General features: G+C 47.6%; 1 protein-coding gene and 2 long non-coding RNA genes across 9 annotated transcripts; 2 read left to right on the forward strand and 1 right to left on the reverse strand.

Annotated features, from left to right (window-relative positions):
- Window positions 1-1,920: 1,920 nt before the first annotated feature.
- On the reverse strand, window positions 1,921-24,104 carry IL12RB2 (interleukin 12 receptor subunit beta 2). 7 transcript variants are annotated; one of them, XM_074831773.1, is made up of 17 exons: window positions 23,999-24,104; window positions 23,849-23,907; window positions 20,411-20,476; window positions 19,348-19,674; window positions 18,543-18,657; window positions 16,746-16,921; window positions 16,414-16,553; window positions 15,587-15,731; window positions 12,965-13,044; window positions 9,680-9,899; window positions 8,379-8,579; window positions 7,282-7,383; window positions 7,047-7,202; window positions 6,000-6,137; window positions 4,763-4,850; window positions 4,057-4,156; window positions 1,921-3,635 (listed from the first exon to the last, which is right to left on the reverse strand). In XM_074831773.1, exons 3-17 carry the CDS (start codon window positions 20,466-20,468, stop codon window positions 3,147-3,149), a joined length of 2,535 nt encoding a protein of 844 aa, XP_074687874.1. In that variant the 5' UTR covers window positions 20,469-20,476; window positions 23,849-23,907; window positions 23,999-24,104; the 3' UTR covers window positions 1,921-3,146. The 7 variants fall into 7 exon arrangements, with proteins under 7 accessions (XP_074687874.1, XP_074687872.1, XP_074687876.1 ...); XM_074831771.1 differs by having other exon boundaries at window positions 6,918-7,202; XM_074831775.1 differs by lacking the exon at window positions 6,000-6,137.
- LOC141926299 (uncharacterized) lies at window positions 3,589-5,873 on the forward strand. The gene is made up of 3 exons (XR_012624089.1): window positions 3,589-3,657; window positions 4,688-4,819; window positions 4,996-5,873. It is a non-coding gene; the product is annotated as an uncharacterized LOC141926299 (long non-coding RNA).
- On the forward strand, window positions 18,352-21,840 carry LOC141926300 (uncharacterized). The gene is made up of 2 exons (XR_012624090.1): window positions 18,352-18,457; window positions 21,465-21,840. It is a non-coding gene; the product is annotated as an uncharacterized LOC141926300 (long non-coding RNA).
- Window positions 24,105-25,159: the final 1,055 nt, after the last annotated feature.

Genomic DNA, 25,159 nt, shown 5'->3' on the forward strand with positions numbered 1-25,159 from the left:
TCGGTTTGCTGCCCCAAGGTGCCCGTAGTCACCGATATGTGTGCTTGAGTTCTTTGATTTTCACCCCCTGAGATGTTGCGACAAAGGTCGTTGTAACACCCAGAGGTGAGGGAGCTTTATTGTTCTTTCTTGTTCTTTACTGAGCGGAGTGAAGGTAAATCCGAGACGGGATTCCCGCAGCCTTCCAGTTCAGCAATTCGAATTGGTGCATGCCCGGTTGTGTTTGGGATTTGTACTGGACAAACTGCCGGATTCCTGTTGTGTGGAAGACACGGAGAAAACTTGCTTTTTCTCCTAAGAAAGCGCCCGGAGGGCTGTCTGCCTCAGTGAGGTTGGGTGGCACTCGCAGGGCAGCAGTGCGGGGCGGGAGGGAAGCCTGCTGGGACAAGGCGGCTGTTGCTACTTGGTGCTTTTTTGTGCAGCATTTCCTTTTAACGGCTGATCACTGTTACCTCTCTGGCTTGGAGGAAGATGCTAAGAGGGGTGGCTGCTCTCCAGATTGCTTGGGGAGTGCTGTTAAAGCTGTTTTCACGTGGAAGTGCATCTTCCCCTGCTGTCGTGCCTGAGCACGTCCACATCCAGCCTGTGACCTTGATCATGGAGGTCCTGGGCCAGTTTGGAGGAGGCAGTGAGGATGCAAACAAGTCCCAGGATTGAAATACCATCCCCAAATACAGCTCAAAACTAAATTTGTGGGAACTACACGAGTAGGGGTTGCACTGCAGAGCTCCTTACGCATGGTTTTATTGGGAGCCTGCAGATGAAAAAATCTGCCAGCTCCGACACCCCTACTGAAAGCGGGTGGTGGGGGGAGTGTGCGTCTCGCACCGGCACTGTGGTGAGGCAGCCTGCACGCGTGTCTGAAACCTGCACCTCTCTCTCGAGGCTATCCTGTGTTTCCTGGTGCATCTGGGAATCATTTTTAATTCGGTGTGCGATTTCTACCGTGAGCGTGGTGAGCTCGTGCCCCGTGGTTGGGCAGTTCGGGTAAGCGCTCTTGTCCTCCGGTGAGTTCCCTGGCAGGAAAAATAAGCTTTTTGGCCAGCTGTGATACACGAAGGATCCCTTGGCACGTCTGGGCGAGGTCGTGGGCAGCAGCCTGCTGCAGGTGAGCCAAGGGGTGGGCACGGGATGGCAGGGCAGTGGCTGTTGAGTGAGCTGTAGCCGGAATTGTGCATCCCAGCAGCGGTCCCTGCACTGCGGAGCAGCATGGCCCAGCTGCTCCCTGGAGTCCAGCTCCTCTCGCAGCGTTTTCCCGCCGCTTTGGGGAAGCGGTTTCCTGGGCAGTAGCTGTCTTCAGCCTCTCTCTGTTTCCTTATCCCCAAGAAGCCGCTTTCAGGAGGAAGACCACGTGCTGTCGGGGCCGCTTGCAGGCTCTATTTTCTGAACGTTTCGGGGGGTTTCTGGTTGAAGCTAGCAGTGAGCAGTGCACTGGATCCTCAGCTGAGCTGCTCCACCTTTACCAGGATGCTTTTCCCTCCTAAAAATACACCTAGCTGTGTGATAACAGCTAAATCTTGCTGATGGTTTTATTTTGTTTTCAGTACACAGAAGGAGAAGACTGGAGAGGTAAGGCTTTGAGAATAGCGGAGTACTTCCGTTGCTTGTACAGATCAAAAGGAAACACTCTGGGCATTGCAGAGAAGTCACTGGAAGCCAAACACGAGGAAAGCTGGTGCCAGGGCTTGAATTTCACATTCCTAAAAAAGCTTAATGTGCACACAACTCTCTTCATGTACTCCTGCCTATTGCAGAGGTGTTTACACGGTGTGGCTGGAGGTCCAGACCTCGGCACTCTGGGTGATGTGAACGAGCCCGGCCTGTCTGGCTCCAACAGGGAAGGCCGCGGGTTATTAACAGTCACAACTTGTGTGTGGGCCTCCTGCAGAGGGTAAAATGGCCACATCTGGGATAAAAATGGGGAAAAAGCCAGCAGAGATCTCCCTAACGTGGCATTTCAGGTTTGCTTTTCACTTCAAGCAGAAGGCTGTGGGGAAAGCCGTGGCCTTGCACTGCAGGTGCCTCTGTCGCTGCTGTGGAAGGAGACGGTGGCAGGGGGGCTGTTTCCTTGCCGAGTCAGGGAGTGACTCTTCGTGGAGGTGCTGCAAGATGATGGTATCGCAGGAGGGTTCATCACCAGCTTGGGTAGCTGGCTGCGATGGAGAGCAGCCGCCCGGGCCTGGGCGGGAGGAGGATGCTCCAGGTAAGTTCAGATCTAGACTTACACCTTATCTCTAGCAGCAGTGTTTCAGCTTTATTTTTAAAGACACTTTATTCTGTGTGTAGCTGCAGCGTAGCGCTTGAGCTTGGCCAGAAGGAAACAACAGGAAACAAATTTCATGTTTCCATCACTTTGTGTATGTATATACACACACATATAGTAAACAAAGTCATTAAATGTGTAAGACAGACCTCAAACCTGTAATTAGAATACTTCAATAAATGATTTAAATTCTTCTCACCAGTCCATTTGCCTTCCTGCCTGTTGCTTTTCTTGCTGGTGAGGATTTCTCCTTTCCCGAACCGAGCCGTGCAGGCAGGCTGGCCCTGGCTGAGCTGCCAGCCCTGCTGCAGCCCCAACCCTCGGTACCCACGTCACTGGGGACAAGGCGACTTAGTGCTGGAGTTGCGGAGAGGAATAATGCCTGTGGGCGTTTCAGTTTAGCACTGGTGGCTGCAGGTGGGGCCGTGCTGCATCGCTGACCTGGGTGCAGCAGGGCCTGCAGCGTGGTCCTGAGGGGCTGAGGACTGACCCTGCCATAACTCCTCACTCTTCCTCAGCGAGCTCCGAGTCCTGGGCTGGAGCAAGCCAGGCTCAACCACTCCTGATCAGGCAGTGGGATGGGCCTGAGGCAGCCTAGGCTACATGAAGGCATCTGAATAATTAATTAACCTCTCTAAAAGCCAGGTCACGCAGCCCTGGCATTCCCAAGCATCTGTGATTCTACCTGAGCGTGCAAGGTGGGTGAGGAGCTGCTGTATTGTACGGTGAGGTGCGACTTGCAGTGCTGGAAAAGTTTGTGAGTTGGCTTTTTTATTGCTTAAAGGTGTCACATGTAAGTTACTGGACTGGCTCTACTGAAAACACACTGAAATACTTTAGTAAAGTGCAAAAAAACAGGCCAGGCTTATGTCCCGCTGACTGCCTACATCGTGAAAGAGCTGCAGTTTATTTTCACTGTATCCAAAGTAAGATTCCCTTCACAGGAAAGTATGGGAGTCAAAAAAGTGGTTGGGAAGATGGCGAGCGGATTGCAGTCAAGTTCAGGGAGATGGTCGGTAGCACCGGTAGCTGGGGGTAGGCACACGGCGGCTGTGTCGGTGATGGGGTTGGTGATATACTCTGAAACAGTCTGCGTGTGCTCCTCCACTGCTATCCTCTTGTAGGGGTCGGGAAGCTGCTGCTCATAAACCTCCCCGTCCGCCGGGCTGGGCAGAGCCCTGTAGCCCAGCTCCTCCTGCCCCGGGCCACTCGCCGGCGGCCAGTCGCCGTTTCCCCCGCTGCCGAAGAGGAGCTTGTCCCGCAGGGCCGGGGGCTCGGTTTTCACCAAGGTTTCCTCTACTTGTGTTGTTTCAGGCTCTTCAAAGCTGCCGGTGCTGTGCAGGAACAGGCTGGGGGGCAAGCTCAGCTCAGGCTGTGGAGCAATAATTAATGATGTGAGTGATAGCCTGTGACCTCCCACCCCCACAATGCAAGTGGCCCTCCACACAGCAGCTAATATGCTAAAAATGACAGATTTCCGCGTTGTTCTTGTATTTAATTTGCCTCATAGGTAGCATGGTTTGGGTGGGAAGGGACCTTAAAGATCATCGAGTTCCAAACCCCTGCCCCGGGCAGGGGCACCTTCACTAGCCCAGGTTGCCCAAGCCCCGTCCAACCTGGCCTTGAACCCTTCCAGCGTTCAACACATCCCACAGTTTAACACGATATGAGAACAGAATTTATCCGCCATCAGGTTTTGCTGCATTAAGAGATTACTGACCTGCATGGCTCCAATCTCTTCTGAAGGTGGTGGGATTAGAAATAAAAAAAAAAAAAAAAAAAGTAAAATTTACCTTCATAGACAGGTAGTTCTTAGCCCACGTAGCGTTAGCTGGGTCTGGAATGGCTTTGCTCTGCCACTGTGGCACAAGCACTGAGAGGAGCGAGTGTAATCTGCAGGTTGAATAAGTGCAATTAAAAGCTTGAGCGCCGATACCCGCAGCGCTGGGACGTGCTGTTTGTGCGTGTGGTTACCGACCTGCTCAGTGTAACCCCGAATCTGCTTTAGTGGGGACCTGTGAGCACGTCCACGCTGCAGGGCAGCTCTTGGGCAGAGGGAAATGCTGCCCAGCATCCTCCTCCTGCCAGCCCCTGCCCGGGGTTTGCCTGCAACGACCAACAGCAGCTCTGCAGGCAGAGCTGGCTGGATACAGCCCTGAGCCCCAGTCCTGGAAAATCCAGCCTGGGGATGTGTGTGTGTGTGTTGCTTTAAAGGAAAACAGTTTTAAATCTCAGGGTTTAACTTCACTCCCATGGATTGTAACTCTTCTTTTTTTTTTTTTTTTTTTTTTTTTTGGTGGAAGCAGACCTTAAGCTCTATATTTCATAATATATATGAACTAAGGCTATATTTTAAGCTCAATGTGTGTTCTTATTCATGTACTCTGAGCCCTTTATTCAGAGCAATCTTTGCTGTTCCCCAAGGTGCCCTGAAAGGACAGGACCATCCCTTCTAACAATTCTGTGATTCCCTGGAATGCAGCAGCTGGATCCACTCACAGTTTTCTTGCTGGAGGGATGTAACACATGCAGGCCAAGATGATCAAGAAGCTGCAGGTAAGCACAACAGCCATCCAGTGCCCAGCACCTGAAATACAGAACAGCCATCATTCATCTTTATTAAAAAAACCTAAAAATTCAAATATGTTAGCTCAAGTCGGACAACAGTCGTGGTCTGACTAGCGTTTGCACTCGTAAAACATACCAATTTTTTTTCTTTTGTTCAAAATCAGGAATCTGAATGGACTGCTGGAGCCAACAGTACTTTGTAACATGAAGATGCCTACCAATGTCTCTCGAGATACGCAGTCCACAACCCAAAACATGCAATTGCTGGTCTCTCTTCCAGTACTGAACCAAACATTGACAGAGGACGTAAACTTGGGGTGGTGCGTGCAGCAGAGAGGTGTTAAGTAGAAAAGATCTTACAAAATTCAGTGCATCTTTAATAAATTGTCAGTGACCGAAGTTTCTCAGTGAACACCTTGGCTTTACCGTGCTCACACTATCTGCTTAAAACGTAACTGTTGTAAATCCAGATTTTATGCCAGGAAAACTTTTAATTTGCCTGGATTGCTTTAATTTCCTCTCCTGCTTACTTCCCTGGATTTCTGCAGCCCATGGGAGAAACCTGCCCCCAGAGAAGCCCTGCTCCCACGCTGTGGAGAGGAATTTCCTAATGTATGCGACTCGGGGAGCTTAAAGTTGTTGTTGTGGCACGTTGCTGGGGAGGGAACACAGCTACACAAACTTTCTGGCAACACTTAAGCACAAATCAGAAATCGGTGGGAGAAGGTCTTGTTTTGGCATCCCCTGGGCAGCAGAGGAATAGGGGTCGTGCATGCCATGCCCTGCTCCTCAAGGTGGCTCTGAGGTCACGGCTCTTCAGTGCCCACGTGTCCTCAGAGAGCCCCTGACCCATGGGAGACGTGGAGCTCAGCAGGACTTTCTGCGCCAGAGCTTGAAGCACACAAATATTTAGGCCAGCAACTCAAAGGGACCAAACCCTTCTTTCCCCTGTCACAATAACCATCCTGCTGGCCTGCAACTACTCTAAAATGATAGAGCTTGGCACAGAGCTGGGAGCTATGCCGACAGCGAGACACTACGTTTTAAAACTAGCCAAAACTAGAGATTTTTCAGTAGTTAAGAATAGTGGGAAAAGCATTCCCGGTCTGTGGAAAACGGGGCCAAGGGTTAGCACCTCTCCTGGCCCCCCTCCCCGGCAGACTCATACTTTCCAAGCAGAGGAGCTGGGTGTTGCCCCAGGGCCCCTCTCCAGCAGCCGTCGATGCTGTCATCCACAGGGTGTAGGGCTCGTCGGGCTGCAGCTCTGTGATGTGCAGCGACCGCGGGGCGCTCACGTTGGAAACGGCTGGGAGGGAAACGGGGAGAAGCAAGTGAAGCCCCTAGCAGATGTTTTTACGGCATTTAACTCCAATGAACTGGGTTTCCAGAGCTTGGAGCACAGAGAGGTACCTGTTACTTTAATTAATTTCCTTTCTGATGTTATTAAATCATTGGAAGGGCTGTAAAAGATCTTTTTTTGGAAGGCTATAGGGATGACCCGTGCTAATGTACAGACTGGACACCCAGGATTGCGTGTCCTGTCCCCTGACTACTGTTGCTTGATAAGCTAATGTTTCAGTCTAAAATGAGGTTTGTATGGTGGAACTATGGAACACCCAGTAAAAACTGTGGTGCAACTTCTGCATAAAGTTAAGAAGAAACCCATTTCTTGGGTGGAAGCCTGGGAGTTATGCAGATGGAATGGGAGAGGGCTTAGATGGGAAAAGCACAGGGGTGTGGGGATGCAGTGGGTGCTGCCTGCCGAGCGTGTCTCACGATATAAGGCGCTATATATATATGTATGTATATAAGAGCATGTATTTGTTGGATAGGACTTTTAGAAACGCTGTTATTTTTATGTTCTGTTTAGAAAGTCTGTTATATCACCCTGCCAATAATTACAAGGGTTTGCATGGGTTATGTCTTAAGAAAATAATAATTTTTGCAAAAAAAGCTGGGAGAAAATGGATAGTTCCACACTCAGAATAACTTAGAGTGGTGTTAACTCAAAGCTAGAAGCCCTGAATCCGCAGGCCTGTTGAGGGGCAGCTGTAGTAGAGGGAGCTGGCTGACTCTTGCTGCTCACCCTCGTGGCAGACCGGCTGCCGGTGACTCCCCGGCTGCACAGGAGCTTTCCGAAGGCACCTTCCCTCCTCCTCCTCAATCCCCCACCTGCAGCACACGCACATCACGTTGGTCTTCACCAGATACCTACTGTAGACCTCTGGGGCTGCCTGCCCATCGTTTTTCTGCAGGTATATACGGTACCCTGTGATGCAGCCCCTTTGCTGGGAGACAGGGATTGCTTCCCATGAAACCAAGATGCCGTTGGCCCACGGTGTCGTGTACATCCGGGGCCCAGCTGATGGTGCTGCAAAACATAAGATTGGCTTTTAAAGCTGAACTTAAGCTAGCTTAAAAACATCCAGAAGAGTATTATAGTGATTTACCTTTTGCTCTTGAGTATCCCCTAACTGATGCCGCTTGTCCCGCTCTGTCCCGATAGAGTGCAAACACGCTGATCTGATAGCACACGTTATCTTTTATGTGCTCTAAATAAAGAAATTAAAAGTGGGTCGTTACTAGTTAAAGTATTTGGTCATGGCTAAAGTATTTACATCAGCTGCTTAAAGCTCAGATGAATCTTCTGATTATTAATGCATCTTTCATAAAGCAGGAAAAAAAAATCTTCTTTGTGATCTCCTGCTGAGCTTGGCAGAACCTTACTGTGCCTTAAGCAAGGGATGTTCACACTCCTCAAGGGCAAAGTCCTTTGTTTCCTCATGAAGCAACAGCTGCTGGCAGACCTGTACCCTCTGCAGGAAACCCTGTACCGCATTTAGTGCTCCAGGTAAAGGGAGGAGGTGAGTAGCTGTTACCCAGCTTATTGCCCCAAGATCTGAGGTGCAGGGTTTGCCTGCACGTGGGGTCACTTAGGGGGTACGAGAATCTCACACCCTTTTTCTTCCCCGCGGCTTCACGGGAGCATCCTCCTCCCAGCTGTTCCTGCGGGAGGTCGACAGGAACTCGCTTTTCTCCTTTTGGAAGCAGAGCACGGAGTGATGGCGTGAATACGCTGCTTTTTCCAGCTCATTCAAGAGTGGGGATGCAAACGCTTCAGAGGCACAGCACCAGGACAGAGGACAGGGAAGACTAATGAGGGTAACACTCGCTGTCACCCTGTTGTAACTTCGTAGCTGTCCAATGTGCAGAACACCGACACGTAGTGCTGGTTGGGATTAGTAACCAACAATTAGTAGAAGGAAAATAGTCTTTTCTTAAGCCTTTGGTCTCTTATACCTCTAGCTGGCTTGTTTCATTGTGGAGGGACTGGTTTTTTTCAGAGACATTTTACTTATCAGATATAAATCTCAGCTGAGAGTGACTGCACAGCTGAGCCCAAAGCGACCACAGATATTTTTTTGCCTCCTATACAGCAAGGATTTCTTACGCTGGATTAATAAAAATTAGAATCTGACTTGCTCCTTGGAAAGCTTTTGAAGTAAAATGGTACCTCAGCTGCCCCCTACCAGGAGGTGGTAGTTACCTGCTATCACCGTGGACAGGTTGGATGCTGGAAGCTTCACCCAGGCTGGGCAGGGCTCCGGGCGCGGGCTCCTCGGGGTGTCTGCCCACTCCACCACGTACCCGCTGACGGCCGCAGCCGATGCGACGGGCGCTTTCCAGCTCACGAAGATGCTGCTGTTTCCCGTGGCTACGGCGGAGACCTTCTGAGGAGGAGGCAGATCTTACAGGGGAGAAGAGACACCATCAGCACAAACCTGCCTTCACCTCAAGCGGATTTGGTAAGTTTGAGATATGGTTTTTACTGTGTCTCATCCAGTTTGGTGCCACATGAAGTACAAAAATAAACTGCAGTTGAAAGAAAAGGTCTTTATACGAGGGTGATCTCTATGCTGATAGGAATAGGGTCACGTTCTTGTCTTGTCTCATGGTGCAGCTGTTTGAACATACGCAGCACTGCTTGTTTTCTCACCCCCAAACCCTGAGAAGATGCTGTCAGGGCACATACTAACACCCTGCTCCCATGACAGAGCCACAAACACACCATCTCCACAAGACCGAAGCTCCTGCTTTCACAGCTAGGGCCAGGTTACATTTTCCTGCAGGAGAAAATGTTTTGGGTCGTTAATTTTTTATCTGTAACATAAACCCAACATCTCTTCTGAACAGTTTTTCTGACAGATACAATTGAACTGAGCCCACAAAGGAGTTTTTGTCCAACTCCCTCCAAATAATCAGATGCCAGTGATGTTTCTGCACCCATCCTATCTCTCCTTAACGAGGGGCTTGTGTCATCAAGGGCTCGTCCCCAAAGGAGGATAGCATCCCGCTGGTGTTCGGTGCAGCACTGGGAAAAGGCAGAACACTTGGCAGTAGCTTTGTCACTGTTTTACTGACGTTACGCCAGGACAAGCGCAAACAGAGAACTGCCTCTTTGAACAAACCACCTGAGACCACGAGGCCCTGTTGTGCCCAGTACTGGCACAGGAAATTTGGGGCTGGGTGAGTTCAGGGAACACTCGTTGATTTTGCTGCTCGTTGATTTTTTATTTTTTTTTTTTTTTGACATGGTTACTTTTTTGCTGTGTCAGGTGCCCGGATGGCTGACAGCGTGGCTTACCACTGTGTTGGCAGAAGGGGTTGAGGTGACCCTAAGGCGGGGCAGCTTAACGTGGTGTGACACTGCACCCCGGCCACACTGAACGCTGGATCTGCAGATCCCTGATGATTCACTGAGGTGGACCTGGATGTTTCCGTAGCGTGTGTCACCAAGCAGAGCACTGGTGGTATTCCTAGTGGTCCAGACCCAGCAGAAGCCCTTACCCTGGGTGCCCAGGTCCGTCATGATGGATGCGGGGGGGGACCTGCCCCTTGAGTTCTCGGCGGTGACCGTTATCTTGTAGCCCACCCTTGGTATGACCCTGGTGAGGCTGGTTTGGGTGGTAACATGGACTTCTCCTGCCGGGGGGCTCCGTGTGCCCAGGGCTTCGAAGGTCACTGTGTACCGCAGGATTCTGCCTCTCGCCTCCGACCGGCTCAAAGCCTGCGAGGAAAGCCCATTAATTACTCTTTTCTTCTTCTGATGAGCAAAACCTGCAGAAAGATGATGGTACCCGGGAAGGTTTCAGACCCGCTCGCGGAGGAAAGTGTTACTGCTTATTTGTGAACCAAATATTTCACCTCCTTTTAAATGCACCTTCTGCCACGAAGGGGATCTTTGTGTCGCAGGGAGGAGCCCTCCCAGAGGAGTTTGGCAAGCCCCCACGCTGTGCTCGCCATGGGGCAGCAGCCACAGCCCCTGCCCCACGCGGGAGAGGTGGGGAGGCTTGTTACCCACCCTCCTGCCTGGCAGCAGGGATGGCTCCAGAGCATCCCCCTGACCCCGGAGCTCAAGCTGCCCCATCAAAGCCTGGAACTGCTGCTCAAAGGTAATTTCTTCTCTACTTTTTCTGTTCTAACAGCAAAGGGGTTATTTACCATGACAGTGTGACTTGCTGGACACCAGCACATACCAGCTAATGTTCTTTGTAACCAATTACTAGTTTTTACTTCTCTTCTAAAAGCTTGAGGAAACAAGCAGTGCTACAGAGATTGCTCGCTCACTCGTTGACGTTGCTTTCTTCTCCAATACTTTTTTTTTTTTTAAATTAACTTAAGATCTGTTGGCCTGAAGCACAGCTAATGCATTTTAAAGATAGCATAGTTTCCCCATCAACCTAAGAATACACATTCATAAGTGAACACGCACGTTTTTTTCCAAAGAAAGCTAGCATCCTTGCTGCAGAATTTCCCTTTTCCACCATGATTTTGCAGGTTTGTGTAAAACCTGTACCACCTAACAGCCTATTCTGATTTTTTCTCTTTGATTTTGCTGCTGCCCAGCCCTGCGACCAGTGCTCTCCATTCCCACCCCTTACCCCAGCTCCCTCACTGCTCTGCTCTTGACGACCCACGACATGAGTTAATTCCCAGATCGTAGAGCCAAGAGCATGACTTTACCTGAGCCTCTCTTAAGGTTACATATCTTTCTTTTAATTTCTTATTTATTTTTCCTGTTTATTTCCAGTTTAGCGAAGCTCTTTTGCTGTGAGCTGCTGATTTTCCAAGCGGCAATATAGCTGGGGACAGCACAGAGCCTCCTCCGTCCTTCAGTCTGAATTCAAGCCAAGCTTTTCACAAGGGGAAAAAAAAGTATTAATTGCACAGCTGGATTTGTAAAAATGAGCAATTCTTGATTAGGGAAAAACCCAGATTTTTACTTAAAGCCATGATGAAGAATTATTTAAATTCAACCACTTAGAATACGTATTTCTGAAAAGTCAGCCTGTGCTGTCCCCTGTAACACCTTGCGCTGTTTTTTCCACCCCGGGTGTCTGCAGTTGTACTATCAGTTTCACAGTTTCCTGTAGTGTCTATGAAGTCAGTTCATTTTGTTTGACTGGTTTTTTTTGTCATTAAAAAAGGAAGAGGGGGGAAAAAAGCACTTTCAAAAATAGAAAAATGTTTGCAGTGTTACAATCGCTTTGGCAGTGGCTCAGGACACAGTGCTGAAACTACTCAGAAAGCCTGCGGAAAATAAATTGGCGATCCTTTCTTTGGTATTTGTGTGAACATATGAAAACCTACAACGGTAGTACATTGCACTGAGTCTGAGTCCTTTGCTTTGTAGCTGTCGTGAAAGCTATAAAAGCAACGTACTGCACCCGTTTTATGAATGATGCTGCAGGAAGTCTGCTTCGGTAAAGAAAGTGTCACCAGCTCGCTATTGCAAGATAGAGGTCTTAAAGTTAAATGTCTTAAAACCACAACGGCTGGAGTCACATAATTATATGAGAAATTCTGCTTTCACTTACAGCGTAGTGCTTGTTGGTGTGAGGAGAAGATATAATATTATCTAGAGATTAACTAGAGATTGCAAACTGGAAGTCAAGGATAGTTTATGCTTAAAAAAATCATCCTATTGGCTTCAAAATAAAACCACAGCAAAGCGCCCCACAATCCAAAAATTTCTCCTGGATCTGGCTCTAAGTGCTGCCTCGGTAATACTGGAGAAACGCAGCACCTGGCACTGGTACCAGGGCTTGGTTTCACTGGGAATGTTGGCACAGCAGACCTGAGCTGGATGGCAATGTACAGTAACGTGGAATTTTTACCCCACAGCTGGCTTTTAACCTGAATTCTTTTTGCAGTTTCCCCCAGCTCACAGAAGGCTCTGCTTGGCAGACCCAAACAACCAATTTTTTTTGACTCCTGAGTTCATCCAATTTCAGATTTGCAGCTTTATTATTATTAGCAAACCCTTTTGCATGTGGTTTGCCCATCACCTGCTTCACACCTGCGAAGAAAACCAACTTCCTCCTGCTGCTGCTGTACGACAGAAGCCTCAGCCAACCATCCATCCACACAGCAGTGACACCCACGGGACCCGTTCAGTTGCCCAAACTACATCCAGCTCTTCAGTTTTTAAGAGTTGGGTCACCTTAAAGGGCTACTACAATAAATTACCTCTTCTGCCTCCCCTATTCTTCATTGCTCTGTTTTTCATAGAAGCAAAACAGAGCAGAAACACCTCTGAAGGAGGCTCATATCCAAAAGCAGACACGCAAGGCGTGTGCCCGTGGAGGACGTGGGGCATGGTGTCCTCCTGGCCTCCCAGGCCTGTTGCGACCACGTATGGCAACGGCGGCAACCAGCAACAAGGAGAGGGAGATATTAATTAGAAAACAAATCAGGAAGTCTGTAAGGTTGTGATTTGTCCCTTTAGGTATATCATCAGGGACACAAGTCACCCTGTGGAAAGGTGGTAACTGAGCTGTGGTACCCTCACTTCTCTTCACTGATGTGATGTGCCAGGAACGTGTTCTACTTTCAGCATGACAGAAAGTGTGGAGAACTGTAAAAGGGAGATGGTAGGGAGAAAAGAGTTGCTGAATCTTCCGGGGGAGGCAAGTGTTGGGTAGCAGAGCTGGTCTGTGTCCCTGTCACTGGGTGCTGGTAAAAGCCCTGTGCTCCCCTTGGGCTCAGTCCTTTCCTGCGAACACCTAAACCAGGGTTCCCCCTCTAACCTTGCTGATTATTATGCCTCTGCTTAGCTTTCCCTTAACTTACCTTCCAAAAAAGAGAGATGTTCTGCTGTTGAGAGTCCACATCCTGCTGTCGGTACCAGACGTCCAGGAGCCCGGTCGGCACTGGTGTGGGAGGAGGAGAGTGAGCAGCGTTATTGACTGTGTTTTGAAGTAAACAAGACGTTGAATAGGCGAAGGAGGTAAAACTTCTGAGACAATTAAAATTTAAGATTTAAAATGTCCCTGAAATGACGCAATGTGTAATAGCCCGTATTTGCTGTTGCGGCTGGAGTTCAGCTGTGTTGATGATGGTACTCATGAGGACAACAAGCCATAAACCCAAGAGAGGGTTTTGCTTTGCTGGTGACTTTATCCTGCGCTCCCTAATCAGGATGGATCCCAAGGAAGCCTACACATCAAAGTGACAGTATTAGCTCTCATCTTTGCATGAAAGTTGAGGTCCTCAGGGTTGGCTACATCAATCCTAAAATAACAGCCAGCCTCAGGCAATAGAGTTTGTAGGATCTGTAGGATTTTGCTGCCTGGCTCTAGGCAATAAATGCCTTTAACAGCCAACTGGGTAGGACCTTGTCAGAGGTAGCTTAAAACCCCCATTCTTTCCATGATTCTCCTTATAGTCACAGAATGACTGGAAACCCTTGATGTTTTGAATAAACCTTCCAAAATAACACTAAAGCAAACTTCTGACTGCAGAAACTGGTGAACACAATATGCTCCAACAATTCAGAATCGGAGACACATAAAGAAAGCCAATATGACAAAAGGTAACCAAGCTTGGTTCCTCGAGGTCTCTGACCAAAATAAATCCATCAAATTCAAATAATAATTGTTGCTAATAACCTAAGCAGCAGGCAGCCGTTGCACAACCCCAGCTAGAATGGGACTGCCTGCTATTTCCTATATTCAAAGACAGAAAAAATCCTCAGTGCCAGCAATGTTAAGAGCTATTTGTCATGTATTAACTGCAAATAGAGACTGGAATAGAAACAAGAAGCAGGACTGGCAGAAGAAATAAAACTGGAGCATGCTTGCTGTGAGCAAGGAAGGGGCAAGCTCAAAGAAGGAAAAAATAAAATATGGGATTGCATCTTTTGGACTCTAGCCCAGATTTTAAAGTTCAATTCACATGTGAACCACACAAATTAGCTGGAAAAAAAAAAATTATGCTCACTTACAAACAGTGCTTGCATAAAGCAAGTTTTGTGACAGGTCAGGCTTAGGAAAAAAAAAAAATCTCATTGCAGAGGTATGCTTCTGAATTTGCAAAAGGCCAAACTCATGTGTAGAACTTCAGCTCCTTCAAAGAAAGGCAACCATGATGTACCCAGCGCTTCTCATCTGCAACCTCCCCTCGCTGTCACCTAGTCTGAGATAAGAAAATGCTCCTTGATTAGCTAAAAAGTTTCTCATTTTATAGCACTGGCTGTGTAGAGGGGTGATAACCACAAATGTTGTAGCAAGCCAGGGTTCATCGAGAAGGTTGAGAAAGCTGTTGAGAGGAAGGTGAGGGAGAGGAGGAAAACTTCACGCATCAATCAATGTGTCTTACAGAAACTGATGCTGTCAGTAGTGGTAAATAGCATGAGTAATAACGGCACTAGCCTGAGGAGCTTATAGTAATTCACAAAAAAGACTAACGAAAGCCAAGTAAGAGATGAAAGGAGGGGATGCCAGAGCAGCCGACACATCTTTGTTGAAACAAACTTCTGAGAAGCTTTCTTCTCTCGTAAGAACTGGAAGTTTTGCATCGTGTGAGTTTATGCAGCTCAGGGTGAAGTCAGGCGGGCAGGTATGTGAGCGTGCGGGCAGAAACTAGTAGAATTGCCCTCAGGTTGGTTGTCCCTGGAGTCTGCTGTGCCGTCCTCTGGGCCAGAAACACTCTTTGCTCACCTAATTCCTGGTGGGATCTCTCTCCGGTGCCTGGCCAGGTTCTGCTCTGAAGCCAGAGAGGTCTCCAGTGACTCCACAGCGCCTTGGAGGGGTCACCTGGGGAGGTTCCAAGTGAAATATCTTCTCTACTTGAGGAAAGGTGACTCGCTAAGATTAAACTGTTCTGCTAAAACCTGCCAGCATCAGCAGAACTGGAAGACTCCAGGCAGTTTCCCAGCCAATTCATTCAACTCCTCAGCAAATGGTCGAGCAAGGTCAAGATCCCAGAGCTTGCTGCCCAAGCTGTTTGTTCACACCGGGGGATGACATAGCAGCCATCCTGACTTGAGTTATGGGGTTGTTGCAGGAAGTCAGTAAAACACTTAGGTATGAACCAATACGAAATATTTTTCTTTCCCCAGCTAAGCTAGACAAACTGCCTTTTCCAGACGTGTCGCGATGCAGCAGGAGGCCACTACGGCTCTGGGAAAACCCCCCCCAACCTTCAACAACGTCAAATGAATGTATCCTTCAGACCTTCCCAGTGAACTCTTGAAATTCCTGTTTTGCAAGAAACTTGAACCGCCTCATTTTTTGTTCATTAGAAAAGCAATTCTCTTTCAGAAGTTGCTACCCTGTTGGCTCTGGATCTACAGAGACTCTGCAAACCAACCTGCAAAAACCCAGCAGCGTTTTTGACTTCATTAGCTAAAGTTTCCACTTGTATGCAAACGTCAGACACGGGCTCGGTGCAGGAGGTGCCATCGTGTGTTACCTGCTTCTGGAGTCTGGGTTTGGTACGTGCGCCAGTTACTCCACAGTCCTCGCTCGGGGTGGATTTTACAGCTGACCTGAAACTCGTAGGCTGTATGAGGCTCCAGACCATAAAGGCTGCATTTTTCACTGTTTAAGCTTTCAACCTTTAATGAAGATAAAAGACATGTAACATGAAACTCACAAGGAAATAAAGGTTGAAAGCAGTGACAGGCTGAATTCCTAATGCCCAAAGGAAGCCCAGCCAGCCAAAACACATCTTTAAAAAAACTATGGGGAAAACCTTGATCTGAGGCAGCTTTAATAACTCAAAGAATGATGCAATGAATCATCGGGCTTGCAGTTCTTTATCTGAAAAATCTCTCATTTAATTATGTGAAGATAACAGATTTTCTGTTCATGTTTTACTCGACTTCAATACATTTCTTTTACCACTTAAAAGCAAAGACTTCCAATCGACATGAGGGAAGGCACAAACATTTGGACATTTTATGCCTGTAGCTGTGAGCTGCAACAAGCAGATACGACCATATTCCAATAAAATGATGGGTCAAACTTAAGCTCTGATTCTTCAGTGTGTCATAGAGACACCTGGCATAAGGGGAACTATTCATGCACAGAGTTTTTTACAGGAATGGTGTTTTACCTTCATTCAGTTTTAGACCAACAATAGTTTTTGACCTGTAGGCAATATTTTTTCTTAAATATGATGTTAGAAAGCAGAGAGAAGCAAATTTGGACAAACAGATTCTGGTAAGAAATAATGAAAAAATAATGACAGCAACCTCCAAGGACCATAATTTCCTTTACTCTTCAGAAGAGGATTACCGTGCTCCAGGTGTGCCTGGTAAGTGGACGGTATCTCAGCCTCCAGTGCTGCGCTTGTGCTTCATCGTGCCAAAAAAAGGTGCAATTGGTCGCAGAAGAATTTTCAAATTCCACTAAAAAGTTGGGAGGATGTGGTTTCACTAGCAGCAAAAACAGAAAGAAGCAAACAGCGCTCAGATACGCAGCACAGCTCAGAACTGGGGGAAATAGAGTTACTGGTTTAGACTGGACGGATGGTTTTTCTGAGAGGTTTGAACAAGAAATGCTCAAAATGTTTTCTTGTCTTTCTAAAGGGCTGGGACTAACTGAAAGGTAGTAAGTAGTGCATTTACCTATGTCTATTAACATGAACACGAGCGGCTGTGAAAAAGCACTTCCTAGCTCATTGGAGGCGGCAACCACAACAGTGTAAGTAGAGTCAAAATTCAACTTGCTCAGGGCCAACGAGCCAAACTTCTTATTCAGACTTCCTTCTGAAACGCATAAGACATCCGTCCCATTTGATAACCTGGAACAGAAGGAAAATTCTTGGTTAATATTCTCCTGTACAGCAAGAAAGCTAAACCCTGGGTGCGTCAGGGCACGTGCTGCTCCGGGTCCCTCGCGGCTGCGGCTCTTGTAGCAGGTCCCGTGCAGTTGGATTTTGAGGGAGGACCACTGCAACGAAAGGCAGGTAGGTCATCTGCCCCCTGAAAGATCTGTCTGCTTCAATACAGTGCTTACAGCAAATGCTCCTCTAGCTAAGTCGGTAGTAAAGGTGTTACACTGCTTTTGGGGTTTAATTGCTGACAAAGGAAGTACTTCCAGATTTCCAGTGAGCTGCAAGTATGTGAGTAGGTTCCTTTTAATAGTATAATGGTTACCTAACATTGGTTACCTAATATTTCTCTATGTATGAGCATTGGTACACAGCATTTAGGGGGATGATGGATTTTGGAGTGGTTTGGGGTTTTTTTTTGTTATTTACATAAGTTAGTGATTAAAAATGTAATTTATCTGCAGTCTAACGGTTGGATGGTATGATTTCAAACACAACCTTTAATTCTCAATCTGTCATTCAACCCATTGCCTTGAGTAACTCGTTTAGCTTCTCTGTGTATTTTCTTCCACCTGAGTCAGAGGTGTTTGTATCATGTTGCTTCAGGGTGACCTTTTGCATTTTGTAATATATTTAATAACTTACTAGCAAGCGCTGCTGTATCTCTATGTTACAACACTTGCAGGACTCGTTATCTGCACTTCCCTACCCTTCTGCAAGTTACCTGAATATTCTCCTTCTGCTTAAAGAGCAGTGACAGGTTTCTCCAAGCTACTAAGAAAGTTGCTGCTACCTTGGCCAACAGAGGCAGGTGAAGAAGAAGGTGGTGAAGAAGAGTGAGACTCTCAGGGCAAGGAGGCAGTCAACATGCAGCACCTCAGAAACAAATGGGGGCTAGTTCAGCCTACCTAGTAGTTTGCAGAGGGCAAAATTAATTCATTCTACCCAGATGTTTGCTTGAATAGAGGATTTTAATAAGGTTCCTCCCATGCATGGTGATTCCTGAAATCCAAAGGTCTCCTAACGCGCCTCGATGGGCTCTGGGGAAGCTTTACTCCTTCCCCACGGTTTGCTGCAAAAGTCTCCACGGCCTTTTTCAGCAAAGGCTCAGCCAAACCAGAGTGAACAAAATTACAGGTTGGGTCTAAAATGGGAAGCAAAAATAACACATTTCCAAGCAAAGTCCCCCTCCATCACCTTAGCTAAACTCCTAGACAGAGCGAGCAGCTCAGATTGTAGTATTCCCAGTGCAGGCACTGCTAGCCAAGCCATGGAATCACTAAATAGAGGATATCCACCACAGGAAAGCCTTTCAGACCCCATCTCCTTTCCAAAAGGGAGCCATGTCTTGGCATACCCTCTTTATCAGAAGCAGCCAACCTCCTGCAGTGCGGCCCACACGGATGTGAACAGCAAAGGGGCTTCAGCTGCTCCAGTTGGCTTCTGTGAATGGCAGCCTTGGACTGACTTATTCATAAACCAACTCTTCTGTGTGCTTTGAGAAGGGTAAGTTGTCAATAATCGGTGCAAAAATTTTTAAAAAACCCCTCTAAGATACAATTATAGGTATCAAAGAACCTGGGTTACTTACTGTATTACATAGGTAGTGTTGATGTACGTGAGCCTTCCCTTGTCCCAGGTGCAGGTGGGATGGCTATCTGTCCCATACTGGATACATGACACATTTTTTGGCTCATCTGGAGGATCTTAAACAGATATTCTTATCAGTTTCTTCGTTAAAGATACTGATAGGACACATTTTAAGAAATGCTAGTTTTGGCTTTTTTGATTGTTTGGGGTTTTTTTTTAAAGAATTTATAGACAAAATTTTCAGGCTAACAATTTTTATATGTGAAAACAGTTGAGTCTATCATATCTGCAGCCTTCTGAGACCTCTAACACTTGAGCAAAACCCCAGTGACTTTACTAGGGTGCCACATGAATACAAGTGCTTAACAGCTCTCCAGACTGGGCACCACAAGCTTTGCTTGAAGCAATCAACCATTATTCTTACTTTATAAAAAGAAACCTACAACAAAACAACAACACTGATACAGTAGAGGACTGCTGCAGCAGCATCAGCTCATCAGGCTAGAAGAAAAACTGAAATTTCCTCAGAATTTTTCTTGCAAGTCCCCTGTGTCCTGGACAGACTGGTGGGTGTCAGGGCTAGAACAGGAGAGTATGCTGTTTGCTCCGAGGGGGCAGTTTTATTTAGCATCTCTTTGTTTGTGAATAATGGAATTGCACAGTTCCAGCTGGGAATATTTTAAATACAAAGAGCCACTAAAAGGCAGCACCTTTTCTGGGAAATCCACCTGCTGCTAGTTTCTAAGACATGTCTCAGAGGTACCACAGGAAATATTTAAGAACAAGGAATAAGAAATTATCCTTACTTCCAGATTCTATATCGATTCCACAGATGAGTCTTTTCTTGGATTGACAAACCCTTTTGCACGTAAACATGTGTTTGCCATATGTACGGACTAGAAACCCGGTGCTTACTGAACTGCCGTAATTGCTAATTAGTTCAGAGCTGTTAAAGAAAATAGCTATCTTGCACTGCTCGGAGTATTGCAGGGGTTTCAGCTGGCATAAGAGGCTGATGCTGGTTCCAGGCTGGACGTGAGAAGTAGTGTTAGCAGTCATGGTCCCTTTGTCACATATTTCTGCAGCACCACGGGGGCATTTGCTAGCGGGCACGTTCCCTTTACTGCAGGCTTCTGCAACAGAATGGGAAAACAAACCTTTAACACCGACACGTCGCTTATCTTGTACAGCATGCTGCACTCGAGAAAGAGAGGCTCCCCATATTTATAATGTGAGAATTTGTGCCTCTGCATGGTAACTTACGGTCCTCACCAACCTGACCGACTGGGATCAGAAACCAAGGGCTAGCTACCAGCCATCGTAGGAAAAAAAGCACAACCCATGCTAAATCTATCAGAACTCTTTTTTTCTTTGTTTAAAGGAAATATCTGTGTTTCAGTAAAGCAGTGGCAGGCATGTTGCTACTGAAGGAAGAAGCAAGATTTCCTCTGGCTTGCAGAGACCTCCCCTTGTGCGTCATTGTCTGTCCCGAGAGGTGCAGGACGCGGACGGGGGACCGGCGATCCTGTCCTCTGCACTCAGCGTACGAGAGCACGCACTCACTGGCAGACTCCAGGACTGGGGGCAAACGAGCCGAGCAGTGGCAGAAAATCTGCCCACAGCCTACCCAGACAGCCAAGGGCGAGGGGCATTGCCGTGGAGAACGGGAGGACACTCAGCAGAAGCAGCAGATAGGGGAGTTCTGACAGAAATTACAGGATAAACCTAATCAAGCATCAAATTTTGCTCTCTTCAATAAGAAAGATGTTTACTAGCATACCATGCAGAAGCTGAAAGAAAACCCCCTAATTAGCCAGAGTGCTTCTTTTAAGTGATAATTGCTATGCAGGAAAAAAAAAAAAATCTTACCTGCTGTGAAGTGCACCAACAACCAAATTGCTGTGGGCACAATCCATGCAAACAGCATTTTGCTCCCTATAGAGAAACAGATACCTTTTACCAGTTCCTAAAAAATGGGAAAATAATTTACAGATATTTGTATTTTACTGTTTTACAACTTCAGAAAATCCAAAATGCTTATTTCATGAGACCTTTCTAATTAACATCCTCTGCTAATGTCGCTAAATTGTGACTCTCGAGACCCCATCCGAAGCAGCAGCTAAGTTTTGGATGGTTCTCCCTAGAGATAGGCACAAGAGCTGGGGGAATGGCAGAGTTATGGGTACTTTAGAACCAGACAGCTCTGTGCTTTAGAAAAACTAATATTTGCTCCCTTCACTCCAGAACCAAAATCCTTCCTGTGAAGGAAAACAAGAACAAACCATGAGTACTCCTCATCTCTCCCCAGGACCTGGCTTGCAAGCCCCACTCCAGTACAGCCCACCCTCTCCCGAAATCCCGCACCCTCCTCAGAGGGAGCAGCCCTGTCTATGCACCCCACGAGGAGCCTCGTGTGCTCTTCAGCCCATCTGGGCTCAGACTTTGTACAGATGACCCCAAATCCAAACGAACTGATCTCATCCCAGATGACTAACACAGTCTCAAGATTCCCAGACCCAAGTATCTCAAAGAAAACTTTGGATGAGACCTTGGGAACTAGCAATCTTACAATTTCTTTTGACGGCTTTCCAAAAGGAAAGCCCTCCCACACAGCTTATTTATGACTAACTCCGACAGACAGAGCTGCAGCCACACGCAGTAAGCACGCTGTTAATGACACAACCAAACAAAACGGCTCTTGAAATGTTTTAAACTCAACAGGATTGCTCAAAAATTCTGTCCAAATGCAAACCTACGTCATGTCTGGACTTACTAGATTAAACCCACACTCCATTATTGGAAGTTATGAATACAAACGTTTTACACAAATTAATCAGGGTCAGCCTGAACTAAGCTCAGTATTTTCCCCTACATTTTGCAATCAGCATTAACAACTGTTTCCTTTTTCACCCTTTCCCTGCAGAACTACAGGAGCAGTGAGAAAATATTGGACACTTCAGAAGTGAATACACCAACAAGCACTTTCTGTAACTCCCGACCTGTCCCAGAGATGCAGCTATTTTAATAACTTGATGCCATATTGGAAACAAACTGCTGTAAAGTGAAACTTTAAATCCTGACTGCTTTTCATGCCATCTCAGCTGAAGGGGCACTTCCATGGGGAGGCATTGCACAATATAGTCTTTGCCACATGTATATTAATATAAAAATGACAAAAAAAAGTTATTTCAGGTTGTTTTTATATAACAAGATGGGATCCATTCCATGTTTTCTAAGTGAGGTGAATGTGAAATGCTTAAGATTTGCCAAAATGCATTATTAACACCTTGCTTTATTTAAACCCAGATGTTCTTCAGACTGAAATGTTAAGCCTTGCTGCAGCGCCTCAGCTTTACACAAAGACACTTCGTGCGGTGCCTTCCGTAGGTGATTAGTAACTGCAAGGATGAGCAATCACAGCACCAAGGTTCTTCAAGTAAATGCTCTGCCTTCCAATAAACTGAAATTGCCCAGTGACTGTGTAAACATCCTTCAGACAGCTTGCTTTCTGACAGCAAAACTGTCCCCAAAATACTTGAGTCAACAGACAAAAATAGTCTCACTTCAAATAATTTTAATCAGTGGTTTAGTTAGGTAAGTGCTAGACAATTTATGCAGCATCATATGAATGCAGCAGAGCATATAAACTGTGATCAGAGTAAAAAAATGAGAAAAGAATGAGAAACAACCTTCAGCTTAGAGCGAAGATATATGGAAAAATGTTTTTAAGAAGGAAAAAATCTTCAGATTCCACATCAATGAGGGAAAATGATACTGCTGTGCATAGGTTAAAGAAAATATAAGGGATATTGTCCTGGTAAGTACAAAGTAGAGGAAGTATAGAAGGTGTTCACAGAGGACGAGATCATGCTTGTTTCTGTGTGCTTATCTCTGTGAAATCTCATCTGAAATCACAAGGGCTCCAGACCACATTTTGTTTGCCTATGGATTCCCCATAATTACGTTGCCCATTTGCAGTGGTCAAGTTCTTAAATGAAATTGCTTGTAAAGCACAAAAGCTTTCTCGTTTGCTTTTAATCAACTTTTTATGCCCTTGCCCCCACTTCTACTCCATGCAGAGCAAGTGTCTCTTCTAAGGGTCTTACACCGAACCTGCAGGAACAACCAACCGCACACCAGTGGAAAGAGGAACATTTCTCACTGTCGCATTTCACCCAGAAAAAAACCCAACCAAACCAAGCTATTTGTGCCCAAGCTGCGCCATTGGTTACATATCACCAGAATAACACCAGCTGCATTTTTAGGGCACCTTCCTGCCCTGGGCAGACCCAGCCAGGATGGTGGCACCCGCGCTCTCGGGCTGGGCAACCGCAGCCTTGGTGCCACCACGCCCCGGGCCAGCGACCCCTCCCCAGAGCTGCCGAGCGCCAGGTGTTTGGTAAGAGCTCGCCGTACGGAGGAAAGGGATGGCCTTATCTCTGGAAGATGGCCCTTCCGTGCTGCAATGTCCCAGGGGGCAGGCAGCATCCCAGAGAAGGCAACGAGCGTCCCGGGGTGGGCAACGAGCGTCCCGGGGTGGGAAACGAGCATCCTGGGGCTGGCAATGAGCACCCTGGGGTGGGCAATGAGCACCCTGGGGTGGGCAACGAGCATCCTAGAGTGGGCAACGAGCATCCCGGGGCAGGTAACAAGCACCCTGGGGTGGGCAATGAGCACCCTGGGGTGGGCAACGAGCATTCCGGGCAGGCAATGAGCATCCCGGGGCAGGTAACAAGCATCCTGGGTGGGCAACGAGCACCCTGGGGTGGGCAACGAGCATCTTGGGGCGGGCAACGAGCATCCTAGGGCGGACAACGAGCATTCCGGGGCAGGCAATGAGCATCCCGGGACCGGCAGCACCCCGGGACCGGCAGCACCCCGAGGAATGCCCGTGCGTGGCCGCCCCCCTCCCGCCGCCCCCTCACCCCTGCCCGTCCCCAGCGGGAGCCGGGGGGGCAGCCCGGGCTTCCCCCCCCCCCCCCCAATCCTCCCCCAGCCGCCGCTCCCCGAGCCGGGGGTACTCACCCCGGAGCCCCGCAGCCCCCCCGGCAGCCAGGGACCGCCTCGTACGGGGATAAGGGCGGGGGGGGCATGTGGGGGGGCTGTGCCGTGCGCCGGCAGTTTTTCATCCGGCTCCTGGCGGGCAGCTGGTTGCAGGCAGGAAAAAGGGGCAGGAGCAAGGCAGGGCTGGGCCGGCAGCTTCCCCCCCTCCCCGCCTCGCCCTGCCCCTCGGTTTCTCGCCGGGAAGGTAACGCACGGGAAATTTCAACGACAGAAAGCCCGGGTGTGAGAGAAGGATGAGATTACCAGAAAAAGTTGATGAAACTCCCGAGTGTAACTCTCACTACCAGCGGGCTGCCTCTGACCTGGAGGGAACAAGAAGTGCAATTAGAACCAGAGCAACCCTCACCTCCCCTGCGAGGAGAGAGCCTGAGATGTAGCCACGCCGATTTTTACCTTCTCTTTCATGTGATTCTTGCTTTCTCTCACTTTTTTTTTTCAGCGCTCCCCAACCTACCACCATATTTAAAAGAGCTTTTAATGAAAAAGTCTCCTGTTGCTATTGTTCCTTCTCTTTTCTGCACATCCATGGCATAAACTCGGTTTTCCCGACAGCATCTCCCTGATGGGATTAACTTTTTCTAGCTTGAAAATTGTAGCAAAGGTATTTTTGGGGGGCAGACGTTCAAATGAACGGGTAGAGGAAGTGCAAAGTTTGCATCCTTCAGGAGTCCAGAGTTTTGCATTTGAACCTCCAGTTCACTTTATCTCTCTTCCAAAGCCCAGCCTAACATTTGTGCTTTTTTCTAGAGAGCTGACAAAGTTCATTAAGATATCACGTGTGAACTGTGCATACTGGATGAAACTCCAAATATTAACAGTTTCTTTTTAAGTCTATAGCTCGTTTCCCCTCTTGTCTTCTTTTAGTTTATTTTCACTTTTCACAGCACTGCTTCCCGGTGCAGATCTACACTCTGAAAAAAAACCAGGATTCATATCCGTTTTAACCAGGACACCGTCAGGAGTTTGTATGAATGTTATCTCGTGCTTCTTATCGAGGCCTTGCTCATCGCTGCCCCTCGCTGCGTGTATTTGCTTCTTCTCCTCGGAAAAAATATGGCAGCGGCCGTTACATGATGTGCTCAGCTGGCATTAGCAGACCTTGAGTAGTATTTTACTCATCGATGATACAGCTAAGGGAAGATGCCCGTTGGGTGGCCCAAGTGATTGGAGTTTTGTGTCCTGGTGACGGGAAGCTAAACTGAAAAACACCGATCAGTTGCCTTTTATAAAATGTAGTTGCTTTCTTTTTTCTCTTTGCTTATTTTTTAGCGACGAAGTCTGCTTTTTCGTACGATTCTTTCTCCACTGACTTGTGTTGAGCACAAAGCTCCAGGAGAGAGCACGTGGTATTTACAAATCATGAAGAAAACAGGGTTTTCGCTGCAGAACCTCTGCCCGGTGCTTGACTGCAACAGAAGAGCCGAAGCACAAGGTCCTGCTGCAAATGGAGCCGCCGGTGCTGTGCGGATGCTGTGCCAACCTCCCCGCTCCCCGGGCAAGGGGGTGATGTCAAGGAAAGTACGGAGTCATCAGTTCTCTGAAAACGAAACTCGG

The sequence above is a fragment of the Strix aluco genome, chromosome 8 (genome assembly GCF_031877795.1).
Source record: "Strix aluco isolate bStrAlu1 chromosome 8, bStrAlu1.hap1, whole genome shotgun sequence".
Taxonomy (NCBI): Eukaryota; Metazoa; Chordata; class Aves; order Strigiformes; family Strigidae; genus Strix; species Strix aluco.